Source organism: Bos mutus, chromosome 24 (genome assembly GCF_027580195.1).
Source record: "Bos mutus isolate GX-2022 chromosome 24, NWIPB_WYAK_1.1, whole genome shotgun sequence".
Taxonomy (NCBI): domain Eukaryota; kingdom Metazoa; phylum Chordata; class Mammalia; order Artiodactyla; family Bovidae; genus Bos; species Bos mutus.
The window spans coordinates 24,836,798-24,857,583 of NC_091640.1; the positions used below are offsets into that span (position 1 = coordinate 24,836,798).

A 20,786-nucleotide genomic window follows, 5' to 3' on the forward strand; every position below is an offset into this window, starting at 1 on the left:
CATAGTTTTTGGTTTGATTCTTCAGTATTTTGTTTGTTTTGTCACATAATAAAGCTCAAGGGACTCTAAACCACATTTGAAACTAAAAATGACAGTGAAAATCCTTGAAGTGTGACTTACAGCTCAGTTTATCCTCTTGAAATAAAATAGTTGGATTTAACATGACATTTATACCTGGTGAAAATCATGGCTTTATTTTAATAGTTGATGTGAAGCGTACAATGCAAATTATAACACATTAATTATCAGAGCATTTTCTCATTGGAGGAAGAAACTACTGTGTAGCTGAGCCTGGCTGGTAAAAGAAAGGGAACTCACCGAGGAAGGAAATAAGTCAAAGGCATATTATTCACGAACCTTCTAGCTATACAGTACTATCCTGAGTCCTTTATGTTTATCCTCATCCACTCATCCCAACTTCCTTATAGTATTGTTTTTAGCATTTTGTTATCTTCAATTCAGTCGCTCAGTTATGTCAGACTCTTTGCGACCCCATGGACCACAGCACGCCAGGCCTCCCTATCCATCACCAACTTCCGGAGTTCACTCAAACTCACGTCCAGCGAGTCAGTGATGCCATCCAACCATCTCATCCTCTGTCGCCCCCTTCTCCTCCTGCCTTCAATCTTTCCCAGCATCAAGGTCTTTTCCAATGAGTCAGCTCTTCGCATCAGGTGGCCAGAGTTTTGGAGTTTCAGCTTCAACATCAGTCCTTCCGATGAACACTCAGGACTGATCTTTAGGATGGACTGGTTGGATCTCCTTGCAGTCCAAGGGATTCTCAAGAGTCTTCTCCAACACCACTGTTCAAAAGCAACAATTCTTTGGTGCTCAGGTTTCTTTATCACTTTCTTTATAGTTCTTTATTATCCTATTTATTTATTATTTATTTTTGGCTGTGCTGGGTCTTTGTTGCTGTCCGTGGGCTTTCTCTAGTTGCGGCAAGCGGAGACTTCTCATTTGCCATGGCTTCTTTTGTTGTGGACCACGGGCCCTAGAGCTCTCAGGCTTTGGTAGCTGTGGCTCATGGGCTTAGCTGCTCCATGGCTGTGGGATCTTGCCAGACCAGGCATCAAACCCATGTCCCTTGATTGGCAGGTGTATTCTTAACCACTGGACCACTAGGGAAGTCCCTCCTAACAGGGACTTCTGTTGGTAAATTATTACCATCATTTTAACTATGAGAATTCTGAGACTCCAAGATATTAAATAGCCCAGAGTCACATAGTTAAGAAATATTCAAATCTCAGTTCAAACCTAAATCTGGCTCCGAATCTTAGGCTATTGAAATCCCGAACTGTCTTCCCTCTAGCGTCTGGAATCATCATATACTCATTTGAGTTAATGGAAGCAAAGAGCTGCGGGCAAGGAGTAGTGTCCTAGGAATGTGCCTGGTGATTGGGCCTTTGCCTGCCTGCCCATCTGAGAGTTTGGTCCCTGAAAGAGTCTGAGATGACACCTGCCTGCTCCAGTGCTTGTTCTCGGTGTCATCTTATGGTGTGAATGTCACCTCGCACCATGTGATAGACGCACATGGCGCCAACCAAATGCATCCTCGTGGGTTCACTGTCTAACGTGGGAGGACACATGGGCAGTATCAGTCTTACAGAGAGGACTGTCTATATTCTGCCTTTTAATGGATTGCCAAAGTGTCATTTTCCCATCTTCCTCACCTGCCAGAAATGTGATTCCAGGGTATGTGCCAGACGCTGTACTAAGAGATTTAGCATATTGTCAATGTTTGTAGAAATACTGGTACTACAATGGCTCACCTGTTTTTCTAAAAATCCCTTGACATAGAATTCTTATCTTTTAAATATTAAGTACAGTATTTCAGAGCATAAAGTTTCAGATTTAAGTAGGCATACTTCTGTTTCCTACAGCAGGAGTATTATTCCTGGTAAATCTGCTGTTGAAAAGGGAGTCCTTTGCCCCAGGGTTTGTTTGAAAAGAGGTAATAATATATCCTTAATCTCTGTCTCTCTCAACATCTTTCTCTTCTGTTTCATACATTCCTTTTTGTTTAGATTTCACCATGGAGTTCTTTGATTCCTGTACCACTTAGTGCTTTGTCTGAATTCATCTCTGTTTCTTTCTGTTCTTCTTGGGATTTCACAGTAAAGCATAAAACGTGAAAACTCTTTCTGTTGTTTAGAACCCAAGGTTACAGTTTTGGGGCCTTTGAACAGAGTATTCATTTAAGGAGGGGATCTTAGTGTAGATTTGTGGATTTGGTTTAGAGTCGGAAGAGATCAATAGGAGATTTGAAAAAAAAAACAGCCTTTCTAAATATTCAGCTTTCCTCCAGGTGCTTAAATACTGAATAAGACCTTAGGGCTTCGTTTATACCTAGACTTATTTAATGTTGAATGCTCACACATTTCTACCCAAGAGTGTTCATTCAGAAAGCATTCGTTATATACTTATTCTGTTCCACAGTGGTTTTGTGGAATGCAAACCAGAAGAGAAACAGATGATGTTGGTTGGGCCTGAAGAGGTGATAATCTGGCTGAAGAGACAAGGGTCCTGGCTGTTTCATGCCTATGCATTCAAAGTAAAGATAGATTCAGATTTAATGGTTCTAAGCATTTGTTTCTTCTTTCTAAATGTTTGATACTTTCTAGTCAGTAAAGGAACTGGACATCACTTTTAGGCTAACTACCTGATCATTTAAAAAATAGTCTCAACCTAAAAGTTGAGAGTTATATTTTATTTGGTGGGAATTTTTAGGACTTCAAGCCCTGGAGACAGTATCTCAAGTAACCCTGCGAGAACTGCTGCTGGGAGGTGGGGAGGAACCAAGGTTATATAGACATTTTGCAACAAAGGGCAGGTAGTCTGAATCTTTAAAGATAATTGTTAATTAAAGAAAACCAGATATCCCATGTTAAGGAAATTAGCACTATGTATGGGAAGATGCAAGAGTCTGGGCTCACTGAAATCATTCCTTTCATTTGTATCTCAGCTATCCTGGGTTAGTTGTTGTTCAGTCACTTAGTCGTGTCCAACTCTTTGCAACCCCATGGGCTGGCAGCACACCAGGCTACCCTATCCTTTACCTGAGTTTGCTTAAACTCAGGTCCATTGAGTTGGTGATGCCATCCAACCATCTCATTCTCTGTCACCCCCTTCCCCTTTTACCTTCAATCTTTCCCAGCATCAGGGTCTTTTCCCATGAGTTGGCTCTTTGCATCTGGTGGCCAAAGTATTGGAGCTTCAGCATCAGTCCTTCCAATGAATATTCAGGGTTGATTTTTCCTTTAGCATTGGGGAAATTTGATTTCCTTTAGATTGGTTTGATCTGCTTGCAGTCCAAGTGATTCCCAAGAGTCTTCTCCAATACCACAGTTCAAAAGCCACTTCACACCCACTAAGATGCTTATAATTTAAATTAAAGATGGATAATAGCAAGTGTTGGAGTATGTGGAATAATTGGAACTCTCATTCATTGCTAGAGGGAATGTAAAATGGTGTGGCCGATTTGGGGAAAAGGTCAGGGAGTTCTCAAAAGTTAGATATACAGTTACCATATGACCCAGCAATTCTACCCCAGGTATATATCTCAGAGAAATGAAAACATATGTCCATACAAAAACTTGTATACAGATGTTCTTATCAGAATTATTCAATAATTGCCAAAATTGTAAACAGCCCAGATGGCCATCATCTGATGACTGGATAAATAAAATAGTATATCCATATAATCAGATATTATTCAGCCATTAAAAGGGATGAACTACTGATTCATGCTACAACATAGATGAACCTCGGAAACATGCCAAATGAAAGAAATCAGACACGAAAGTTCACACATTTTATACCTCCATTCCTACGAAATTTCCAGATTAGGTAAATTTATAGATACAGAAAGTAGTGGTTGCCTAAGCCTGGGGTGGGGAGTAGAGACTTAATTGTTAATGGATTTGAGATTTCTTTTGGGATGATAGAAATGTTCTATAATTAGATGGTGGTGATGATTACACAACTCTGTGAATATACTAAAAGCATTGAATTGTAAACTGCAATCTGAATTTTCTGGTGTATTAAAGATTTTAAATGCATATGTATCTTGGAAGTTACGTACACTAGTTGCACTGCATCCCATTGGCTATAACCTAGTTACAGAGTTACACCTACTTGCTGTGGGGCCTGGGAACAGTATTCTGGGCAGCCATGTGCCTACGAGGGGAGTGTTACTGATGACAGGGAGTCAGTGAGATATTATTGCTGCTGCTGCTGCGGCTGCTAAGTTGCTTCAGTCGTGTCCGACTCTGTACGACCCCATAGGCGGCAGCCCACCAGGCTCCCCTGTCCCTGGGATTCTCCAGGCAAGAACACTGGAGTGGGTTGCCATTTCCTTCTCCAGTGCATGAAAGTGAAAAGTGAAAGGGAAGTCGCTCAGTTGTGTCCTACTCTTAGCGACCCCATGGACTACAGCCCACCAGGCTCCTCCATCCATGGGATTTTCCAGGCAAGAGTACTGGAGTGGGGTGCCATTGCCTTCTCCAGAGATATTATTGGGTCTCTAGCAATCTCTGCCACTTTCCAAGTTAAAAGTGAATTTAAAAAAACACAGCTACAATTTATTATGGTTAAGTCGACAATCGTGCTAGATGTAAAGCTTCCCATGAGCCTAAAATAATAACTTGGTGTTTTTGTTTTTTTTTTAAGATTTTACACACAAAGAGAAATCTGATAAGGTAGAATTTTCCTTATTTCTTATTGCAAAATATAAGACCAAAAAAGGAGGTAAATACCTTTAATTTCATCTGGTAGTGAAATGTATGGGAGCTAAATAGTGAAGAATGACCATGTTGAGCTATCATTGATGGTTTACCAATACCAGGTGGGGCAGGTGGTTTCTCCCGCTCTATGTTAATTAAGGAACCCAGACTGCTGGCAGCTGGGCTATCTTCAGCTTGTTCCAAGATCTTTCTGGGAATCAATATTCAGCCCGTGGCCAAGGAAAGAGCATAAAGGATGGCTTGTGGGCGGTTTTCATGGGTTAGGACAGGAAGTAGGAAATGTCATTTCTGCTCCCACACGTTGGCTGAGCACTAAGTGACGTGACACCACTTAACTGCAAGGGGAGTGGGAACGAAAAAGAAACCTGCCTGGTAATCAGCTCCTGACATCAAAGGTATTTTTTAAAATGTTTAGGGAGAGAAATGCAGTGCTTTGAATAGTTAATTCAGTAGGTTTCCTTTATGCATGAAAAGGATTTTAAGGTCAAGTAAATACATAATTAAAATTAGGCAAGACTATTAATAATGAGGAAATAAGTGTACAGTATTATCACTCGACTAGCTTTCCTTTTAACATTGGTAAAATAAAGCAGTGTACAGCTGTTAAGTTAGATTTGTAGTAAGAAAAACACGTAGAACATTTCAATTTACCCATTGTTGATAGACTTAGCTATGACATTAATAGTCTGTGTCTAAAACAGATTTAAAGAATACCCAATTCAGTAAACCTCATTCACGGTACATATGTATTAACAAATCAGATTATTTTAGTGGGGCCTTATTAGTCAGTCAACAGATATTGGGAAGTACCCACCCCAGACAGGGTGCTACTTATGTCCTGAGAGGAAATCAAGCTAAAATGATACTTTACGAGAGAAAAATAAATAGCAATATAAGACCATAGTCAAGTGGTGTACTGTTAGTTGCTCAGTCATATCCAACTCTTCGTGACCTCAGGGACTGGAGTCCCCCAGGCTTCTCTGTCCATGGGATTCTTCAGGCAAGAATACTGGAGTGGGTTGCCATGCCCTCCTCTAGGGGGTCTTCCCCACCCAGAGACTGAACTCATGCCTCCTGTATTGGCAGGCAGGTTCTTGCCAGTGAGCCACCAGGGAAGCCCCATTAAGATGATATATTATTTTTAAAGCAAAGCAGAGTCAGGACTTAAAGGATTAACAATATATGCCTTCTGTGGGGATAGAGCCTGTTACTCTGGTGTGAAATGCTGCACCAAGAATAAAGACACAAATGTGGAAAATAAAAAAACACTTTAATTTACTAGCTGCCAAAATTACAACACAGCTTAGAGAAGTGAGTGAGTCACTCATTTGTTCCATGTGACATGAGAACAGCAAAAATAAATAAATAACACCATGAGTATTTACTTTCTTTTATGCATTCCACTCAACCTTAATACAGAACTCATCCGCAGTAAGTTAACAGGTTTAATATCAAAACATTATCAGTTGTCATCTGAGTACAGTCATATTTCATGTTTAAAAATAAAGCATTTCAAAGAAATTTGGATTCTGCTGTGCAGACACGAGGACTTGAGCTGACTCAGACACATTCTGAGTAATTCATGTATAAAGGTACAGCAGTTATACACTTACTCAGACACATTCAGCTGTAATGAATTTCATTACAGTTCAGACAAAGCTAAAATAGAAAGCATTAAAAAACAAAAACAAAAACCCACAAGGTTCAACGTTGGGGAGAATAGCCTAAGTTAAAAGTTACTGTGCTGCTGCTAAGTCTCTTCAGTCGTGTCCGACTCTGTGCGACCCCATAGACGGCAGCCCACCAGGCTCCCTCGTCCCTGGGATTCTCCAGGCAAGAACACTGGAGTGGGTTGCCATTTCCTCCTCCAATGTATGAAAGTGAAAAGTGAAAGTGACGTCGCTCAGTCGTGTCCGACCCTCAGCGACCCCATGGACTGCAGCCTTCCAGGCGCCTCCATCCATGGGATTTTCCAGGCAAGAGTACTGGAGTGGGGTGCCATTGCCTTCTCCGAAAAGTTACTATAGAATACTTAAAAAGCGAAACAAGAAAGGCAGTTGCCTGAGGTGGGGGCTGAGGGTGGTGGGCAAAATGGGTGAAGGGGCAGGTGGGAGCCAAAGGCACGAGTCTCCAGTTAGAAAATGACTAAGTCACGAGAATGCGATGTACAGCATGGCGACTCTACTTAGTATAATTGTATTGCACAGGTGAAAGTAGCTGGGAGAGTGGATCTTGGAAGTCTCTTAGGGAAAAAATAGCAACTGTGTGTAGTGGTGAATGTGAACTGAACTTCTTGTGGTGATTTTGTGGTATTTTTAAATCAGATTGTTAGTATTTATGCCTAAAACTAACACCATGTTGTGTCAGTTATACCTCAGTTAAAAAACAAACAAAAAAAAACCATGAGGGCAGTGAATCCGGGCTGTTTCATTGCATTGTTGTGGATGCTGGTAGAACCAGATGGTTTAGAGAGGATCTCATGCATTGGAGAAGGAAATGGCAACCCACTCCGGTATTCTTGCCTGGAGAATCCCAGGGATGGGGGAGCCTGGTGGGCTGACATCTATGGGGTCGCACAGAGTCGGACACGACTGACGCGACTTAGCAGTAGCAGCAGCAGCATCCAACAGCATGTACGGTCTTGAATGTCTGTTCCTTATCCCCATGGTTCTCAAGGGATTTCCCTGGTGGCTCAGACAGTAAAGAATCTGCCTGCAATATGGGAGACGTGGGTTTGATCCCTGGGTCGGGAAGATCCCCTGAAGAAGGGAATGGCAACCCACTCCAGTACTTTTGCCTGGAGAATCCCATGGGTGGAGGAGCCTGGCAGTCTGCAGTCCATGGGTCACAAAGAGTCAGACACAACTGAGTGACTAACACTTTCACAGTTCTCAAACTTGATAAATGTAAAGACTGGTTTTAGAAGGGAAGAAATGCTTGTAATTTTCATAGTGTTAATTTTTTATTATGTCGCTTAAATATATATGAACACTAAACAGTCAATCTAAATTTCTTGTGCTCATAGCTCTAAAATTTATAAATTAGGATAGATGATAAGCAAAAAAGTTACAAAATTAGTACAGTTTAAGTGAAAAATACTGATATTCAAAGCAGGAAAACATTCATAGAGCTGGTCTATCAAGAGCCAGTAAGATGAGTCATGAGTAAATAGGGATTGGGAGATAAATTCAAATATAAGGCATTTCATTGCAGGAAAATGAAAGAAAGTGAGAAGAGGGCCCAGATGTATGAAAGTGCCATGTGTATGTGGCCCAGAGAACTGTTTTTTGCGCTCCAGTATATGATGTGGGGAACGTAAGGCGAGAGACTCTTCAGAACTAGATCATGGGAGCCTTGAGTATCGGGCCATGGAATTAAGGCCTCCTTGTGGCTGGGAACCTCTGAAGGCAGATGGGAGTCGAAGAAGAAGATGAGCAGTGCTGTGTTCTTTCGAAAGTGTCGTCTGCAGCAATATTTCAATAAATTGAAAAAGTGAAGAATAGAGGATTGAAAGCCCAGTCAAGAGGTTAGATCTATGAGAGCAGGTACTTGGTTCACTGCCGTATCTCTAGGTCCTAAAACATAGCTGGTCCTGGATAAGTATTGAATAAATGTGTGATGCCTGAATGAATAGCATGGCAGAAGTATGCAGAAGGTAAAGTCTGGACTCTGAGCGCGGAAGAGAAGTTAGTGACCAGTAGCGTGGATTCGAGAGTTGTCCATAACTAATGGGACCATTGAGAGATGTATACGATTGTAAAGGAGAGAGAAAAGGTGAACAGGCTAAGGGTGGAACCTTGATTGTGTGTGTTTCAGTCGTTCAGTCGTGTCCAACTCTTCACAGCCCCGTGGACCACGTGAGGCTCCTCTGTCCATGGGATTCTCCAGGAAAGAATGGAGGGGTTCCCATGCCCTTCTCCAGGGGATCTCCCGACCCAGGGATTGAACCCGTGTCTGTTGTGTCTCCTGCATTACCAGGCAGATTCTTTACCACTAGTACCACCTGGGAAGCCATTCGGGAACCTTGATTAACTCCTATAATTACAATTAATATAGATGGATGTAAAGGGGAGAAAACTAGGAGCAGGTAAGACGGAGACATCAGAAAGGTGAATCAGGAGATTATGTTGGTCAAACAGATAAAGGAACACAGTTTGTGTACGTCCAGATTATAAATATTTATTTTAAATTTTGAGATTGGTTTTTTTTAAGTGGACTGACTTTAAAGAATTCATAGATTTATGTTCCCCTAACATGAGAAATGATTTTAACAGGTTGTGAGACTTGAGAATCAAGGTCAAACCAGTCAAATATTTATAAGTATATCCAGATGTGGGGAAATTTCAGGATGGCACTAACGTATTTTGGAATTTAACACACAGTTCTTTGAGAGTTCTTTTTACTACATCTTTGAGCTAAATATGTAAGTTTTAGCATGTTATACATAGTACTTAAGCAACAGGATAATTATAGCACCAAAAAATGTTTACTTCATGAATTCATTTAAATAGTGTCTCTATTAGTGACCTGCCCGAGGATATTTTAAGTGATTATATTAAGCTTTTTTTTTCTAGACAATTTTTGTGAGACTTATTTTGCCTCAAGCAGGCACTTGGTTCAGTTGTTTTAAAAAATGAAAAAGACATAAGCTGAAAAATAGGCATTGGTTTCTTACCACTTTATGGCTTCAGCAATCATTCTGAATCCTCTTGATAGAGTGTTTACTGCATCAACAAGCGGGAGAATTTCACGTTAAATTTTCTGACTAACTTCACTGCAGTTGCTTCTTGGCTGCCTCTTTAGAGCCCACTGTGGAATAAAATTAAAACTGTTTTTATGATACAACAATTTAGTTGCAGAAAATGACATTTTCTCTTTTCCCTGAATGGCACTGTGTTTTCCTTCTGAGTTTCCTGCACACACCCCATGGCTCTGGTTTCTCCTCCCTCATCGATCTTTTATACATAGTTGTTGTTTAGTTGCTAAGTCGGGTTCGCCTCTTTTGCGACTCCATGGACTGTAGCCCCACCAGGCTCTTCTGTCCATGGGATTTCCCAGGCGAGAATACTGGAGTGGGTTGCCATTTCCTTCTCTGGGGATCTTCCCAACCCAGGGATAGAACCCACGTCTCCTGAACTGGTAGGCGGATTCTCTACCACTGAGCCATCAGGGAAGCCCATTTTTTTATAGTACCACCACATTAATTTTCCTAAAGCAGAATTTTGACAATCCAAAACTCTTCAGTGGCTCCCTATTCCACCCTCATTTAAGCCCAACTTATCCATCACAGAAGAATCAACCCAAATGCTGTATATTCCCCGTTAGCATTTTGTTGATCCTCTCTGCTAAAGTCCCCACCTCCACTCTCAGTATCTTATTCCTCTTGCAATAGTGTTCATCCCATCCTGCCTTACGTGAAATTACGAGAACGTATCTCACCCAGGAGAATGAGGGGCAAGGTCTTCTTTATATTTTTGCTCACTCCCCAGCTCCCCAGTTGCTTTGTGCATAAAAAATTCTCAAGTGTTTGTTGGTCATCATATTGTACACATTAAATATGTACAGTTCTTTGAATATCATTTATAACTCCGTAAATCAGGTCAGGGGGTGGTTTGTTTTTTAGTGTCGTTGTTTTGGGATTTTTGCTTAAAATCCTACCTCTTTATTATTTTCATCATGTTTGGACAAAGCTTTCTTATCTAGGTTTTTTGTCTTCCCTGGAATTTCAAATGGCCTCTGTTTTTTTTTTTTTTTTTTTCTTACTGACTAAAGAATAATGTACTTTTTACACTTTCCTCAAGCTTTTTCATCCCCTCAGTCATGCTTGCAAGGCTGCCTCTCCAGCTGTTTTTTTAAAAAGGCAAAATAAATACATGTTGTTGGGTAAATAAATGAGAAATACCTCAAAATGACAAACTTGCAAGTGACTCTTCTTTCTTGTATGTTCCTGATCTCTTACCCTTTTCCCATGGTGCCTTTCACTTTGTAATTCATAATTTAATCATTCATTTGCGTTAATGGTCCTGTCTGTCGCCTTCCTGTTGGATTCCTGAGCATCCTTAGGGCAGGGCCATTTGTTTTGTTTGCTTCTGCATCTCAAGCACTCCGGAGTAGAGCCTGTCTTACAGGTTGAGTCAAGGAGTGAGACTTGAGGCCGAAGGTCAGGGTCTCCCTGTTTCTTGGGTTGTCATTGGTGGTTTTTAAAGGCAAAGGACTGTGGTATTGGAAGAGCAGAGTAGAGAGTGGGACCATGGAGTGAGTTTTCTGCCACTTACGAGAAAAGGACAAGCTTCTTGACTGCTCTAAAGGTCGTTTCCTCACCTGGGGAAGATTCATAGGCCCTAAATTACAATGCTTATGTGAGGACTGAGTTTTAGGGAGAAAAAGCTTCCAATATAATTAATAGCTGACCTTTACTGATTGTTTCTAACATGGTCAGACGTGTGCTGCACCTTTCCATCACTGTCACCGACGTCTTCACAGCTGCTCTGTGAAGCAGGGACCATTGTTTCCCCATCTCACAGTAAAGAGGAGGTTCCTGCCCAGGACCATACAGTGGCGGTGGCAGGGCTCGGGCTTGACCAGGTCTGCTGTACCTAAAGTGCAAGCTTGTAACACCTGCCTCCTGGGTATATGCCCTTCCTACCATCCTGCCTCCTAATGGGGAGCACCTAGAAGGCTGCTTAATTTCTCCTTTGGTGCAGCCATTCCAGATCTTTCTTTCCTGCTTTCTTTCACGCTTGAGGGATGCAGAGGGTTCATGAGTACCAGTGGTCCCTGGTGGTGGCTTTATGAACCACCATCCTCCCACTATTTATGACTCTGATAACCGAGTTGATCATTACAGCTTCCTCTACTTTATTTATTAAAAACATACTGACACTTTTAAGAATTTTTGAAAAGTCTATGAATGCCATTTCAGAACATACAGTGAAATCAATAATAATTCATTTATTCAGATATATAAATATAAATATATTTAATATATTTTGACATCTTGATATAATGTCAAAAATAAGGAAGGCATATTATTTTCTGTATAAAGAAATTAGTCTTTTCAGGTTGCTATTGTTTTTGTTGGGTCATTTTTTTGACCATTGGAAAATTGTAAACCAGGGTTAGTGGGGATGGATTATTTTAATATCTAGGAAAAAACATGTTTTAAGTTTCAGGGGATAGGTTTCTCATTTGAAATAGTTTGTTATTGGGTCAAATGCTGAAAAGTTACTTTAGAAAATATTAAAATCAAAAATTTCATTGTATGTTACAAAGTTTCATTATTTTCAATTGATTGGGAAATTTAGTGGGAGGCCAGAGAGAATTGGCAAAACATAAAATTTTGTTTTATTGTTTTATTGAAGTATAGTTGATTTACAGTGTTGTGTTACTTTCAGTTGTAGTTACAGTTACGTATCAACTCAGTTCAGTTGCTAAGTCATATCCGACTCTTTGCAACTCCATGGACTGCAGCATGCCAGGCTTCCCTGTCCATCACCAACTCCCAAAGCTTACTGAAACTCATGTCCATCTAGTCGGTGATGCCATCCAACCATCTTATCCTCTGCTGTCCCCTTCTCCTTCTGCCTTCAATCTTTCCCAGCATCAGGGTCTTTTCCAATGAGTCAGTTCTTTGCATCAGGTGGCCAAAGTATTGGAGCTTCAGCTTCAGCATCAGTCCTTCCAGTGCAGGGCTGAATTCATTTAGGATTAACTGGTTTGATCTCCTTGCAGTCCAAGGGACTCTCGAGAGTCTTCTCCAATACCACAGTTCAAAAGCATCAATTCTTCAGTGCTCAGCTTTCTTTATGGTCCACCTGTCACATCATACATGACTATTGGAAAAACCATAGCTTTGACTAGATAGACCTTTGTTGGCAAAGTTTTGTCTCTGCTTTTTAATATGCTGTCTATGTTGGTCATAGCTTTTCTTCAAAGGAACAAGCACCTTTTAATTTCATGGCTACAGTCACCATTTGCAGTGATTTTGGAGTCCCCCTGAAAAAAAGTCTCTCACTGTTTCCATTTTTTCCCCATCTATTTGCCATGAAGTGATGGCACCAGATGCCATGATTTTAGTTTTCTGAATGTTGAGTTTTTCTGAATGTAGAAATAACACCAGAAAGAATGAAGAGACGGAGCCAAAGCGAAACAATGCCCAGTTGTGGATGTAACTGGTGATGGAAGTAAAGTCCAATGCTGTAAAGAGCAATATTGCATAGGAACCCAGAATGTTTGGTCCATAAATCAACGTAAATTAGAAGTGGTCAAACAGGAGATGGCAAGTGTGAACATCGACATTTTAGAAATCAATGAACTAAAATGTATTGGAATGGACGAATATAACTCAGATGACCATTATATCTACTACTGTGGGCAAGAATCCCTTAGAAGAAATGGAGTAGTCCTCACAGTCAACAAAAGAGTCCAAAATTCAGTACTTGGGTGCAATCTCAAAAACGACAGAATGATCTCTGTTCGTTTCCAAGGCAAAACCATTCAGTATCACAGTAATCCAAGTCTATGCCCCAACCACTAATGCTGAAGAAGCTGAAGTAGAACAGTTCTGTGAAGACCCACAAGACCTTTTAGAACTAACACCCAAGAGAGATGTCCTTTTCATTATAGGCGACTGGAATGCAAAAGTAGGAAGTCAAGAAACACCTGGAGTAATAGGCAAATTTTGCTGTAGAGTACAGAATGAAGCAGGGCAAAGGCTAACAGAGTTTTGCCAAGAGAATGCACTGGTCATAGCAAACACCCTCTTCCAACAATGTAAAAGACTCTACACATGGACATCACAAGATGGTCAACACCAAAATCAGATTGATTATATTCTTTGCAGCCAAAGATGGAGAAGCTCTATACAGTCAGCAAAAACAAGACCAGGAGCTGATTGTGGCTCAGATCATGAGTGCTTTATTGCCAAATTCAGACTTAAATTGAAGAAAGTAGGGAAGACCACTCGACCATTTGGGTATGACCTAAATCAAATCTCTTACAGTTATATAGTGGAAGTGACAAATAGATTCAAGGGATTAGATCTGATAGAGTGCCTGAAGAACTATGAATGGAGTTTCGTGACACTGTACAGGAGGCAGTGATCAAGACCATCCCCAAGAAAAAGAAATGCAAAAAGGCAAAATGGTTGTCTGAGGAAGTCTTACAAATAGCTGAGAAAGGAAGAGAAGCCAAAAGTAAAGGAGAAAAGGAAAGGTATTCCCATTTGCATGCAGAGTTCCAAAGAATAGCAAGGAGAGATAAATCCTTCCTCAGTGATCAGTGCAAAGAAATAGAGGAAAACAATAGAATGGGAAATCCTAGAGATCTCTTCAAGAAAATTAGAGATACCAAGGGAACATTTCTTGCAAAGATGGACACAATAAAGGACAGAAATGGTATGGACCTAACAGAAGCAGAAGATAAGAACAAGTGGCAAGAATACACAGAAGAACTATACAAAAAGATATTCATGACCCAGATAACCACAATGGTATGATCACTCATGTAGAGCCGGACATTTTGGAATGTGAAGTCAAGTGGGCTTTAAGAATCATCACTACAAACAGAGCTAATGGAGGTGATGGAATTCCAGTTGAGCTATTTCAAATCAGAAAAGATGATGCTGTGGAAGTGCTGCATTCAATATGCCAGCAAATTTGGAAAACTCAGCAGTGGCCACAGGACTGGAAAAGGTCAGTTTTCATTTCAATCCCAAAGAAAGGCAATGCCAAAGAATGTGCAAACTACTGCACAATTGCTCTCAGTTCAGTTCAATTGCTCAGTTGTGTCCGACTTTTTGCAGCCCCATGGAGTGCAGCATACCAGGCTTCCCTGTCCATCACCAACTCCAGGAGCTTACTCAAACTCATGTCCATTGAGTTGGTGATGCCATCCAACCATTTCATCCTCTGTCCTCCCCTTCTCCCACCTTCAATCTTTGCCACTATCAGGGTCTTTTCCAATGAGTCAGTTCTTCACATTCATCTCACATGCCAGCAAAGTAATGCTCAAAATTCTCCAAGCCAGGCTTCAACAGTACGTGAACCATGAACTTCCAGATGTTCAAGCTGGATTTAGAAAAGGCAGAGAGGAACCAGAGATCAAATTTCCAACATTTGTTGGATCATTGAAAAAGCAAGAGAGTTCCAGAAAAAGTTACATATATTCAGTTACATTTATATTCTTTTTCAGGTTCTTTTCCATTATTGATTATTATGATATTTTGAATATAGCCCCCAGTGCTGTTTTTCTTTTTTATATTGAGTAGTGTATATCTGTTAATTCTGAACTCTTAATTTACCCTTCTCCCTCACCTTTCCCCTTTGATAAACATAATTTTGTTTTCTATGCCTGTGAGTCTCTGTTTTGGAAATAAGTTCATTTGTATCATAGTTTTAGATTCCAAACGAAAGTGATACCATATGATATTTGTCTTTCTTTGAGTTATTCCATAGTATGATAATGTCTAAGCCCATCCATATGGCTACAAAAGGCATTATTTCATTCTTTTTTTATGGCTGAGTAATACTCCATTGTATACATATCCCACATCTTCTTTATCCTTTCATCTCTCAGTGGACATTTAGGCTACTTCCATATGTTAGCTATTGTAAATCGGGCTGCAGTGAACATTAGGGTGCATGTATCTTTTCAAATTACAGCTTTGTCTTTTCCTGATATTTGCCCAGGGATGGGATTGCTGGATCATAAGGTAACTCTGTTTTTAGTTCTTTAAGGAACCTCTTGACTGTTCTCCATCCTGGCTGTAACAGTTTACATTCCCGACAGTTTAGGAGGGTTCCCTTTTCTCCATACCTTCTCCAGCATTTATTGTTTGTAGACTTTTTGATGATGGTTATTCTGATTGATGTGAAGTGAGTAGTCCTTCATTGGCGTTTTGATTTGTATTTCTCTAATAATTAGTGAAATAGCTCAACTGGAATTCCATGACCTCCACTAGCTTTGTTCATAGTGATGCTTTCTAAGGCCCACTTGACTTCACATTCCAGGATGTCTGGCTCTAGGTCAGTGATCACACCATCGTGATTATCTTGGTCGTGAAGCTTTTTGTACAGTTCTTCTGTGTATTCTTGACACCTCTTCTTAATATCTCTGCTTCTGTTAGGTCCATACCATTTCTGTCCTTTATCGAGCCCATCTTTGCATGAAATGTTCCCTTGGTATCTCTAATTTTCTGGAAGAGATCTCTAGTCTTTCCCATTCTGTTGTTTTCCTCTGTTTCTTTGCATTGATCACTGAGGAAGGCTTTCTTATCTCTCCTTGCTGTTCTTTGGAACTCTGCATTCAGATGCTTATATCTTTCCTTTTCTCCTTTGCTTTTCACTTCTCTTCTTTTCACAGCTATTTGTAAGGCCTCCTCAGACAGCCATTTTGCTTTTGTGCATTTCTTTTCTATGGGGATGGTCTTGATCCCTGTCTCCTGTACAGTGTCACGAACCTCCATCCATAGTTCATCAGGCACTCTGTCTATCAGATCTAGTCCCTAAAATCTATTTCTCACTTCCACTGTATAATCATAAGGGATTTGATTTAGGTCATACCTGAATGGTCTAGTGGTTTTCCCCACTTTCTTCAATTTAAGTCTGAATTTGGCAATAAGGAGTTCATGATCTGAGCCACAGTCAGTTCCCGGTCTTGTTTTTGCTGAATGTATAGAGCTTCTCAATCTTTGGCTGCAAAGAATATAATCAATCTGATTTCGGTGTTGACCATCTTGTGATGTCCATGTGTAGAGTCTTCTCTTGTTTTGTTGGGAGAGAGTGTTTGCTATGACCAGTGCGTACTCTTGGGAAAACTCTATTAGCCTTTGCCCTGCTTCATTCTGTACTCCACGGCAAAATTTGCCTGTTACTCCAGGTATCTCTTGACTTCCTACTTTTGCATTCCAGTCCCCTATAATGAAAAGGATATCTTTTTTGGGTGTTAGTTCTAAAAGGTCTTGTAGGTCTTCATAGAACCATTCAACTTCAGCTTCTTCAGAGTTCCTGGTTGGGGCATAGGCTTGGATTACCGTGATATTGAATGGTTTACCTTGGAAAAGAACAGAGATCATTCTGTCGTTTTTGAGATTGCATCCAAGTACTGAATTTCGGGCTCTTTTGTTGACCATGTTGGCTACTCCATTTCTTCTAAGGGATTCTTGCCCACAGAATAGTAGATATAATGGTCATCTGAGTTAAATTCACCCATTCCAGTCCATTTCAGTTCACTGATTCCTAGAATGTCGACATTCACTCTTGCCATCTCCTGTCTGACTACTTCCAATTTGCCTTGATTCATGGACCAAACATTCCAGGTTCCTATTCAATATTGCTCCTTACAGCATCGGACCTTGCTTCTATCACCAGTCACATCGACAACTGGGTATTGTTTTTGCTCTGGCTCCATCCCTTCATTCTTTCTGGAGTTATTTCTCCACTGATCTCCAGTAGCATATTGGGCACCTACCAACCCAGGAGTTCCCCTTTCAGTATCCTATCATTTTGTCTTTTCATACTCTTCATGGGGTTCTCAAGGCAAGAATACTGAAGTGGTTTGCCATTTCCTTCTCCAGTGGATGTGAACCATGAACTTCCAGATGTTCAAGCTGGTTTTAGAAAAGGCAGAGGAACCAGAGATCAAATTGCCAATATCCTCTGGATCATGGAAAAAGCAAGAGAGTTCCAGAAAAGCATCTATTTCTGCTTTATTAACTATGCCAGAACCTTTGACTGTGTGGATCACAATAAACTGTGGAAAATTCTGAAAGAGATGGGAATACCAGACCACCTGACCTGAGTCTTGAGAAACCTGTATGCCGATCAGGAAGCAACAGTTAGAATTGTTCATGGAACAACAGACTGGTTCCAAATACGAAAAGGAGTACGTCAAGGCTGTATATTGTCACCCTGCTTATTTAACTTATATGCAGAGTATATCATGAGAAATGCTGGGCTGGAAGAAGCACAAGCTGGAATCAAGATTGCCGGGAGAAATATCAATAACCTCAGATATACAGATGACACCACCCTTATGGCAGAAAGTGCAGAGAACTAAAAAGCCTCTTGATGAAAGTGAAAGAGGAGAGTGAAAAAATTGGCTTAAAGCTCAACATTCAGAAAACTAAGATCATGGCATCCGGTCCCATCACTCCATGGGAAATAGATGGGGAAACAGTGGAAACAGTGTCAGACTTTATTTTGGGGGGCTCCAAAATCACTTCAGATGGTGATTGTAGCCATGAAATTAAAAGACGCTTCCTCACCTTGGAAGGAAAATTATGACCAACCTAGATAGCATATTCAAAAGCAGAGATATTACTTTGACAACAAAAGTCCGTCTAGTCAAGCGTATCGTTTTTCCAGTGGTCATGTATGGATGTGAGAGTTGGACTGTGAAGAAGGCTGAGCACCGAAGAATTGATGCTTTTGAACTGTGGTGTTGGAGAAGACTCTTGAGAGTCCCTTGGACTGCAAGGAGATCCAACCAGTCCATTCTAAAGGAGATCAGTCCTGGGTGTTCATTGGAAGGACTCATGTTGAAGCTGAAACTCCAATACTTTGGCCACCTCATGCGAAGAGTTGACTCATTGGAAAAGACCCTGATGCTGGGAGGGATTGTGGAAAGGAGGAGAAGGGGACGGCAGAGGATGAGATGGCTGGATGGTATCACCGACTCGATGGACATGAGTTTGAGTGAGCTCCAGGAGTTGGTGATGGACAGGGAAGCCTGGCATGCTGTGAATAATGGGGTAGCAAAGAGTCAGACACAACTGAGCGACTGAACTGAACTGAATAGTGATGTTGATTCTTTCCTGTGCCTGTTGGCCATCTGTATGTCTTCTTTGGAGAAACGTCTATTTTGATCTGCCCATTTTTTAATTGGGTTGTTTTTTTGTTATGGAACTATGTGAGCTGTTTGTATATTTTGTAAGTTAATCCCTTGTCCATCACATTGTGAATATTTTCTCTCATTTTGTAAGTTGTCTTTTCATTTTCTTTCTGGCTTCCTTTGCTGTATAAAAGTTCTTAAGTTTGATTAGGTTCCATCTGTTTATTTTTGCTTTTATTTCCATTAGTCTAGGAAGCAGATCCAATAAAATATTGCTGCAACTTATATCAAAAAGGATTCTGCCAATGTTTTCTTCTCTAAGAGTTTGAGAGTTACATGGTGTTACAATTAGGTCTCTAATCCATTTTGCGTTTATTTTTGTATATGATGTTGAAGAATGTTTTAATTTTATTCCTTTACATAGAACTGGCCAATTTTCCCAGAAACACTTGCTATAGAGACTGTGTTTTTCTCTATTGTGTATTCTTGCCTCCTTTGTTGTAGATTAATTAACCATAAGTGTGTGGGTTTATTTCTAGGCTTTCTGTTCTGTTCCATTGATTTATGTGTCTGTTTTTGTACCAGTACAGTACTAAAACATGTAAAGTTTGAAAGGAGATTATAAGCATTTAATCTCAAGTACTGTTTCAACAGAGAGAAATTTAATCACTACAATATAAGTACCAAAAATAAAAAACTAAATTTCTCTCTGTTGAAACAGTACTTGAGATTAAATGCTTATAATCTCCTTTCAAACTTTACATGTTTTAATACTGTACTGGGCACATTCCCTGGCAGTCCAGCGGTTGGGACTTTATGGTTTTACAGACAAAGGCCTGAGTTCCACTCCTGGTTTAGGGAACTAGGGTCCCATGAGCCATGGTGTACCCAAGAAAAAAAAAAAAGTATAAGCTTTGGAATCTGACCTAGGCTTGAATCCGCACCTTTCTGCTTATTAAATCTGTGCACTTAGACTATACATTTCTGTTTTTAAAAATAATTTTGTTTATTTATTTATCACGTCTGAGCTCGGTCTTCGTTACTGCATGGGCTTTTCTCTAGCTGCAGAGAGCTGGGGCTACTCTGTAGTTGTGGCGTGTGGGCTTCTCACTGCGGTGGCTTCTGTTGTTGTGGAGCATGGGGTCCAGGCCAGGTGGACTTCAGTAGGTGAAGCACGAAGGTGCAGTTGTTGTGGCTTCCCAGCCTCTAGAGACCAGGCTCAGTAGTTGTGGCTCATGGGTTCAGTTGCTCTGAGGCAAGTGGGATCTTCCCAGGTCAGGAATTGAACCCATGTCTTCCATGCAATGGCAGGTGGATTCTTTACCACTGAGCCGCCAGGGAAACCCCTATACTTAACATTCTGAACCTTCATTTTTCTTGTCTATAAAGAAGGAACAATACCTGCCTCATAATGTTCTTCTATTACATTGAAATAATATATATAAAACATTTAATTAGATGTGCTCAGGATATTGTTGGCACTCAGTATATTTTTATTTTATTATATTATTGTTGAAATACCACTAGGATAGAATGAGGTATTTAAAAATCTCTTTGCAGATAATGGGAAACATTTTTATGGAATCCTGTGTATAGTTGTCAACTTGGCATGGAATGCCTTTTTTTAAATTGCTGATTCAAAAGTGGACTTTATCTCATCTTGGGATGAGCTGTCAACTTCTCCATTAGTGAACTTACAACTAATGAAATTGTGTTGCAGAGAATGGAGTAAGCAGATGCTAATTCTAAGTTTCTTATAAAATTTGTTTTCCAGGAGAATGCGTAGAAGGGCTGCGGGACAATGACTACCTTCTGATCCACTCGTGCCGTCAGTGGACCACCATCACCGCCCACAGCTTGGAGGAGGGGCACTATGTCATTGGGCCAAAGATAGAGATTCCGGTACATTATGCAGGTAAAGCTCCTCTCAAGGGACAGGGCCACGGAAGGGTACTTGAATATGCTAATTTTCTCTCCACAGTGAGAAAATAGGAGTTGTCTATAAACTAGAGGATATAATGACTTGGACAAAGAAGAACAAAACACTTTGGTTACCAGATTCATTTTGTCATAGGAATTTCTAATTAATGCATGTAGTTAAGCATGAATTTTTTTTTTCTTTAATGATCTTGTGCGTTTTTTTAACTTTTTATTTTGTACTGGAGTATAGTCAGTTAACAATGTGAAAGTTTCAGGTGGACTGCAAAGGGA

The 20,786-nt window shown here is 40.4% G+C and overlaps 1 protein-coding gene across 2 annotated transcripts in view; it reads left to right on the top strand.

Moving 5' to 3' along the window:
• Positions 1-20,786, top strand: part of GAREM1 (GRB2 associated regulator of MAPK1 subtype 1) — a 233,616-nt gene that overhangs the window by 60,455 nt on the left and 152,375 nt on the right. For both annotated transcript variants that reach the window (XM_070361476.1, XM_005903353.2), the window contains exon 2: positions 20,350-20,490. In XM_070361476.1, the coding sequence (XP_070217577.1) occupies positions 20,350-20,490 (141 nt within the window). The remainder of the gene's footprint in view (positions 1-20,349; positions 20,491-20,786) is intronic.